Source organism: Coptis chinensis, chromosome 3, assembly GCF_015680905.1.
Source record: "Coptis chinensis isolate HL-2020 chromosome 3, ASM1568090v1, whole genome shotgun sequence".
Lineage (NCBI taxonomy): Eukaryota > Viridiplantae > Streptophyta > Magnoliopsida > Ranunculales > Ranunculaceae > Coptis > Coptis chinensis.
Window position 1 is genome coordinate 91,493,826 of NC_141458.1, and position 8,509 is coordinate 91,502,334.

Below are 8,509 nucleotides of genomic sequence, written 5' to 3' on the forward strand. Positions count from 1 at the left end.
GGTGGCTTCACCCCTCTTTTACAAGTAAGTTTTAAATTTTTAGTATTATAATTTTTAAATTACATACAAGTTTGATTTTGATAATTTGTTTTTATGATAGTATTGGTGGCATGAGTACGTACCTACCATGGCTCCTCTTCTGAGATCGAACATGGACCGTGATATCATCCCACGGATTAGAGCATGGATGAATGACTTTAAAGATCGCCGAAGTGGTCAAGGACGCCACAACATTCACTTAGATTGTAACCAACTCAAGACTAGGTCGGCATTGGCGATACAGTGGACACCATGGTTTCATACTCGATATATGGAATTAAATATTGATGATGTGGAGGGAGATACCATGAATGATGTTTGGTTACGTGAGGCGATTCACCCTGTACGTCGTTCGTATAATCTTATAATACGCCGAATCGTCTTTGAGTTTGGAGGTATCATCGTGTTATATTTAGGCGATAGGTGTTGGCACCAAATCGTTGGGACACCTTTCATCCCACACCCTCCTCCGGAGAATATGTGCCCATTTGGAAGAGTCAGTCAGTGGAGGTCCTATCTTATAATGAATGAAGACTTGTGGCCACAAGCTTATCTATATTTAGATGTGAATGGTGACTACGATAGTTACTAGGATCGCGTCTCAAGGGGTCCTATATTGCCTACTAACATGTACAGAGCTGCTAACATGGACTTTGTGGGACATAAGGCTATTAGAAGTGATTTGCGTATCCCACACCCTGCTGAGCCTTACTCTTCATCTTAAGGTCCTTACGAGTCTTTTGTTCCGGCTCCTTCTGATCCGGATAACCTATAAAGCTATGACATAGTTACATCTCAGGGAATGCATGTCGCCATATTTATACCTCATGTTGATCAAAGTTATCTTCCGAACCCTGTCCTGGATTTTGACACTGTAGATAAGGTTAGTATTTGGTTTATATTTTGAAACTTGAATTATATTTGGTTTATAGTGATGATTTTTCTTAAAGCTATTGATTTTTTTGTAGGCTACACTTAGAGCGCGATATACCGAGTCACAGCTAATGATGCATGGGATGCGCGATTCGGTTATGACTACAACGACGAATACTATCATTATTTGGTGGATGAGCGAGAAAAGAAGCAAAAGTCACATGACAAAGTCACAGAGTTAGAATCACAGATTCTAGAAATGACATTGCGAGAATCACAGCGAGGGAGTAAATCAAAGAAGATGCAACTTAGCGAGGGTTCGAGTCAAAATTAGTTTATTTTTTATTTTTTTATATTTGTATTGATTGATGTTTGTATGAATTATGTTTAATGAATGAATTGAATTATGTTTGTTTAATGAATGAATTTTGATTAGTTGAATGAATGTGTGGATTGTTGAGTTGTGGAATGAATGGTAATGGATTGTGGAGTGAGTGGAATGGAATGAATGGAGTGGAATAGATATGAATTTGTATATGAAAAGAAGAACAAGATTTCTCAGTTTTTGCGTCTACCAGGTACAGACAGTAGAATTTTTGCCGTCTGTCCATTTAATTAAAATGGGAGACAGATGACATAGTTTCTATCGTCTGTACATAAATAACCAACAGACGACAAAAACTATGCCGTCCGTCTCCCGAAACTTATTATGGTAGCTGCTAGCGAATGTCTTAATTTTGGCTGGGTTTTTGACTCCTTCCAAATTTAAGACCCTTTTAGCAGCCCCATTGGAATGACATTTTTGTGATTGGGGTACTATATTTGCCTTAAGCAGCCCATATAGCCCCCATTAGACTTGCTCTAATGGGTATAAGATTATACTTCGGGGCCCAAATTTTGACTAACAAACTGGGGGCCCTATGCGACTACCTAGTTGGCCTGCCTTGATTGTGGTTGTAGTTAAATATTATATTTTTTTATTTGAGTAGTAGATTGTCTAAGTACAAACTATCTTAGTGAGATCTATTAGTATCGTTTACCCCAACATGACCTTATTTATATCTTAATATTAAAGTTCCTACAAGGGGTATTTTTTGAGCTCTATTAAAATTCCACGTCATCTCCTATTAAAACAGGAATTTCTATCTTATTTGAAAAATGGAAATCTTTTTTTACAATGGGAATTCCTTTTCTATTAAAACAAATTCTAGCACTTCTAATTAAAGCGGAAATCATTCTCCTATTAAAATGAAAATTCGTCCACTATTGAAAAGGGAAAATCTAGCATATCTAATTAAAACGGGAATTATTATTCTATTAAAACATGATCTCTCTCCCAATTGAAAAAACGGATTTTTAAAACTTAATTAAAAATTTATTTAAAACAATTTTTTAGAAAATTAAAACGGATTAGCGACTAAATTGGTAGTCTCAATTTTCTAAAAAAAATCTAAATATTTTCAAAAGAACCGGTGCGCATGCACAGGCTACAACCTAGTTAAGTACTATAGCAGTTGAGAGAGAAAAGGCATTAATAATAACGAAGTTAACTGAGGCAGATGTCCGACTTTGTATAGACGAATGAGCTCTTGCAAGGGCGATGAAAGGTTACTCTCAGAGCGCGCTGAAAACAAAAGGCATTGATCTTATGGATGATAGGTCGGAAAGTAAATGGCGAGTTGGCAATCCTTCTGTTCCAATAGAAATTGACATTGCGGGCGACGTCAGTTTAGATTTTTAATTTTTTTTTTCACAGTGTTAGTGTTCAGATGTAGTACGTCCACTTGTTTGGATAGATTTGGTTTCTTCAGTTCTTTACTTAGAAACCACGTCAATGGTGTAGAACTTCTTGCCTTTCGTTCACCTGTGTGTTTCGTGCGCGGCATGGATACTTCTAAATTGCAACTGATTCTAACGATTAACAGTATTAAAGTTTCAACTTTGAATTGTTTATCGCTAAATCCAATAGTTAACCGTGCTCCTAGCTATGACTATGAGGATACACGAGTTAGACAACGCTGATACATGATAAAATGCAGATACACGAGTTTCTTGAACACCAGTCCCGTGCCTCAATATAGCCATCATACTTCAACAACATCAGATACTCCTGTTAACTGACTTCACTTGGCTAACAGGGCATTCTCCATTCTCTCTGTCATGCCTTGCAGGGAGGAATCAACATAAGAAACTAAATCCTCCAGTCTCCAGCCTTTCACCGGATCAACTTCGAATGACCATTCGATTAAACACCCAACTTGATGATTGTTACCCTCCTCTGAGACCTTTATGGTCGCAACATATGAGTTCAAGCCCATATTACTGTCAACGACCTCATAACTAAGGCTTCGATCAGTTTTATCGATGGTTAATAATCTTTCTGTAACCCATGAAGTCATCTGACTTCCACTACCATCCGATGAGGTTGAACTGCAATAGCGAATGCAACCAGGTTGTCCAGATATACCATCAACTTTGTGGCAGGTGTCTATGCTTGGGAGCCACTTGTGTATGCTGAAGAAGTCTTCAAGGAGCGGCCATACTTGGTCTGGTTTGGGACCTGTTAGCTTAGCAGAAACTTTGCCTTCCCACTTTGGATGTGGTTCATTCGCCATGTTAAGAACGGAAACGCCTTAGTGTTTAAGAGGCATAAGTAGACTTATATAGATTGCAAGTAAGCATTACAATTATGCTTCTTACTTCAATTGCAATTTGATACGAAATCATTATATTTTAGCAAGTTGGTTAAAGTCTAATAGCATATTCTTTATCTTGAAAAGAACATACATAATGGTCCTTAATTAATTTAGCTGACTACAGCTATTAAGTTTTGTTTTTGGATATTCTTCTGTTTTGTCCATCCACTTGCGTGATGTATTGGAGTAATTCATGGTTCATTTTAGCCGAGAAAAAGAAAAAGAATATATGGTTCTTTGACTCTTTGTAGCTTTAATAGTTTCATGTGTGTAGATAATCATATATGAACCAGCCATCCAGGCATTTAAGTGCATTGCACATCTATCCATTTACAATTGGAGGTTTGATGATCTGCACTAAGAACCAGGGATTGAACATTTGGTCCTTCTCTTTGAGACTATCTATAGATAGTAGATACACCATAATGATAATTCAATTCTAATTACTTCCCGAGTTCATATATATTTGGCCAGAAAGACAAGATGAAGTGTAGGCTTCATGCCTTATGTATGAACTTTTTTTACATTCTCGATGGTTCTTGAGATACATATATTATCGAAGATATTTATTCCCATGGCAATCCAATGGCTCATACTAAAGCCTTATGTGTTTACGTCAGGTTGACCATATATGGAATCACCATTCTTGCAATCTTGTATTTACATATATGGCACTCTCAAATAGTTAGAGAAGAATAGATTTAGGTTCCAAGTAAAATAATACTGGAGTGTAGTAGTTGGTGATGGTGTAGGCCGCATTACAATTTGCGAAGTACTTTTGGCGGCATTTCGAATTTTCAATGGACAGTGGAAAGGGGTGAATATTTCAAGAAAAAACTTGTGTCGGAATTGGTGTAATTTGCTACTGGGCCTGTTCAGTGTTCACTAGTACAGAGTACTCCAATCTCCAACGTTTATGGACATGAATGGCTACCATATAAAATTCCAAGTAGTCATGTTGAATATGGGTCCATTACAAACTCTAACTAAATATTCTATCCTATGAATTTCAGAAAGGGGAGGGAAGGAATGCTAAAACGCAACCTTTCAAAGAGTTGCTGCAAGCCTGCAACGACGCAACCTGGTTATGGAATACAAACGGAATAACTCATTTTTGACAACGGACCATGCACATATGTTGGCTTCCACTCAATGGACCTACTTACGAAAATCAATGATACTCCGATCCCTAGGCCATTCTTATGATATAAGAATTAAGAATGGTTCAGCTAAACTGTACGTCTTGCTCTATTTAGTTACACACTTCCATTTATATGTTAACACTTACAGGAAGTCAGGAACACAACTAAACTGAGGATCCGCATATATAGAGGTTGCCCAGAGTTGAGAAAAACTAAAATGGTTGGCAGGACGAACACCTCTTAAAGACAAGGTTCTTATGGATTTCTCAAAAAAGGCAGAAGGTGCTTATACCTTGCTGTTAGTGCGCAAGGCTTCTAACAGAGATAGCTCCAACTTCATTCCCATACATATGTACCAAAGTTTCTAGACTCCTAAGACTCCATATGCCACATTATATTTTTCGTCAGATTTACGCTAGCTATACGGGCTTTACTCGGTATCTAATTTCATGAAACTCGACTTAATTTGCTACCTTCAGAGTTCAATAATTCGATTTATATATACATATTTTATGACATGATATTAGCAGAAAGCCAATGCTCTAATGTTCTCAGTAAAAAGCAGACAAGTGGTCTAATGAGGAGTTCAAGGAAAAGAGTATCTTAAGACAGGTCAGGTGGCAATATAGCAAGCACCCGAATCTCCATCTGACTGTAAAGTAACAAACAATTGTAGTATTGTATTTCACTGGCATGAAATTGAGAAGTTCATTCAAACATTTCTTTAATTAAAATTAGCACATTTCTTCTCTGAAAATCACTTAATAAAAACTGCCCAAGTAACATTTCTATTCTAAGCCCGAAAAAAGTACATGACTGGGTTGCATTATTGTTAGTTAATATTGGATACTGAGGCCTCGAGCAAAATCACCATTTGTTGAAATAAGCGTTGGTTGGACGCTTTTGTGGAGTTGAACACGAAATAATCCTTGTAAATAGTGGATTGTGTCTTCCACGCTCGAATTGGCATTCCTTGTTTTCCTGTTATACAAGATTTCATGACCGGGCTATATCAACCCGTTCAAATCTATCAATAAATTGCTACCTTGCTGGGAACTCTGCTTCAGCAGCCATCCTCAGGAATAGATTACTTTCAAGTTTGTACTGATCAATATGTGATCTATATAAGTTCATTGAGATACAAAAATGAATGAAAAGAAAAAGGTATATACCAATTGCACAGACCGCTCCCTTAATCTTTATTAGTGTGAACAGGTTGCCATAGTCTTTTTGTTTTCATAGTCAAGACATCAATCGAGATTTATTGACATTGAACCATACTACCTCCTTGATTGTTGAAATTATTATAAGAGACTAAAAAATTAAAACGATTTGGAAGTGACTGAGAATCTAAAGTCAATTTCCACACATGTCAAAAGGGTTGAAGGAAAATAACGCCTAATTTGTTAAAGAAGGAATCCACAGTATAGAAATGCTGTGCACATACGAAAGACCAAGGAACCAAAGTGTTAGCAAAAGAATTTTCTTTGACAGAGAAAGAACACAGAGCTAATATTGCATTCTACTTAATTTTCACTCTTAGCTTCATCCTTAGTTTGTGAAAGCATCTTTAGATCAGTAACACCGCTGTTATCGTGATATGATCCAAAATCTTCCGAATCATCTAAAACTACTCTAACTTCCTGTGCTGTTTCTGACGCCCCCTTCCTACCTGACTTATCCAAAATAGCCCCAGAATCGGTTTGAGTTTTCTGATCAGTAGTTGCATCTGTCATTGCTCCAAGCATGTGTACAATTTCCCCCTTAGAAGCACTGCGTCCTTCTGATTTAGCATCCACTTGTTTGTTAACCTTGTTATTGTTCTGCATATAACTCTGATTATAAGTTCTTGAGATAGCTTGATTGTGCACATCTATTGTTCCGTTACCACTCTCCGTGCCATTGGGTACTAAGTTTATAAGTTGAGGACCATCTTGAGGAACTCCATTCTCATCGTGAAAGCCTATAATTCCATATCCAACTTCACCTTCACCAGTTACAAGAGAGCTCTCAGTTTCATTTAGTGGCAGTAAGACATCTTTTGCATTTTGCTTCCCATTTTTCTTTTCCTCGGCCGAATCCATTGCTTCAACTTTATCTGTGACGTCTTTTTTATTGCTTTCAAATTTCTTCTCAATGTCCGTTTCCTCCTGACTTGCATTTTCTCCATCACTTCCTTTGGAGCCTTTCTCAGTGATAGCTGAATCTTTATCTTCATTGGCATTACTTGACCCGATTAAAGCTTTACGTCCTAGAATTATAGCCGTGTGTTTTAAATCAAGCAGGTTATTTTCAGAAGTTTCTCCAAAATACTTTCTCTTTTCATGTGAGTGTTTGATTTGATAGAGAACCCAAATGCAGAATGCAAGAATCAAAGCCACCTGAAATGCCTGCTTAGTCCTATACCCTTTGGTTCTCTGGGTACGAACAGCTTGGTTAAACATGAGGCCTTGCTTCCTGCTACATGACACTGAAATTAGAATATCGAACAAATCAAGTAAACAAAAGGGAGAAAAGGGTGTCAATCAAGCCCTAGCTAAGCCAGAAACTAGCAGAACTCTCGCATTGTTTAACAAATTCTGAAGGAGTAAAGATTGACTAAGGGTGGATTTAAAAATGCACTAGTACTTCTGCGTGTAAAGTGCTTTGTGAAAGCAATTCTTCTACAAAAATGACAAGGAAACAAGAAAATGGAATTCAATCAATATATAAAGATGCATTGGTGCACAATTAGTTAGTTAAGAAACAGAAACAGAAAATTCAATCAAGAAATGCTACTACCATTTCATCTTATTCGTCGAAGAAGCTAAGAAAAGCATCATGAACAATTCAGAATTGTATCTAAGCCCCAAGTCCATAACTAAAGACTATAATGCCAACATCAACCCATAAAATTTCCTATACCTTTAAACCCCTTAAAAAAGAAAAAGAAAAAAGAAACTATATACGTAACTTAAAAGCAAGACATGATCTCTAAACATAAGAAGTGCCAACGTAACTTCAGTCAAGAAACATGAAATAATGTACCTAACAAGAACCAAATATTACCTTATTCAACTACTCAAATGGAGACACAAGCGCGGCGACTAGAGTTTTATTTGAGAGGAAGAAACAGCGAGTTCGAAGAAATCTGAGAGAGTTTTGTAAAATAGTGATGGAAGAGAAAACAGTTAAAGCTCACTTTTTGTGTTTTTCTGAAATGAGTAAAGCGTTGAACTCTTGAAGTACTAGGATTGAGAATCCAAAGTGGCGGTTATGGTTTTGTTCTTCTATCTCCGAAATACCCATATTATGATGTTTAAGTTTGTAAAGGTTTTGATGTAAATTTAGAAAGATATGGGGCATTTTAGGGTTATAAATTTGTGATATGCCGCCTTTGTAACGTTTCCTTTTTTGAATTTTAAATTATATATTTAACCAAACCGTAAATCCGGCCCAAACAATTGTATTCAACCCAACGCCAAACAAATGTTGACCACGTACTACTTCAACCGGATCACATATTTTTCCCTCCACTTCTTCCTCTGTTTTCTTTTGTATATTTTCCTGAAATCTAATCCAGAATAAAACTCCCCCATTATTGAGTAGGGATTTTTGGTGGTATGGGATTTTTGGTGGCATAAAGATTCTAAGAGCATCCACACTACTGAGTGGAATAATCTCTGCAAGCCTAAAACCCCATGTAGACTGGGGTTTAAAAAATTTACAGATATAAACAAAGCTCTAGCTAAACAGAACTAGAGAATTCTTAAGGATAAA

At 36.9% G+C, this 8,509-nt stretch overlaps 2 protein-coding genes across 2 annotated transcripts; both read right to left on the reverse strand.

Moving 5' to 3' along the window:
- Positions 1 to 2,839: 2,839 nt before the first annotated feature.
- Positions 2,840 to 3,610, reverse strand: LOC147511623 (lachrymatory-factor synthase-like). The gene has a single exon (XM_086603299.1). The coding sequence runs from the start codon at positions 3,525 to 3,527 to the stop codon at positions 3,036 to 3,038; it is 492 nt and encodes a 163-aa protein (XP_086459425.1). The 5' UTR covers positions 3,528 to 3,610; the 3' UTR covers positions 2,840 to 3,035.
- Positions 3,611 to 6,120: 2,510 nt separating this feature from the next.
- On the reverse strand, positions 6,121 to 7,204 carry LOC147511624 (uncharacterized). Its single transcript, XM_086599397.1, has one exon. It carries the CDS (start codon positions 7,192 to 7,194, stop codon positions 6,277 to 6,279), a length of 918 nt encoding a protein of 305 aa, XP_086455523.1. The 5' UTR covers positions 7,195 to 7,204; the 3' UTR covers positions 6,121 to 6,276.
- Between the last annotated feature and the right edge of the window lie 1,305 nt (positions 7,205 to 8,509).

Bases quoted from the DNA above. Each gene is read 5' to 3' on its own strand.
- LOC147511623 (XM_086603299.1), bottom strand. From the start codon at position 3,527: ATGGCGAATGAACCACATCCAAAGTGGGAAGGCAAAGTTTCTGCTAAG.
- LOC147511624 (XM_086599397.1), bottom strand. From the start codon at position 7,194: ATGTTTAACCAAGCTGTTCGTACCCAGAGAACCAAAGGGTATAGGACT.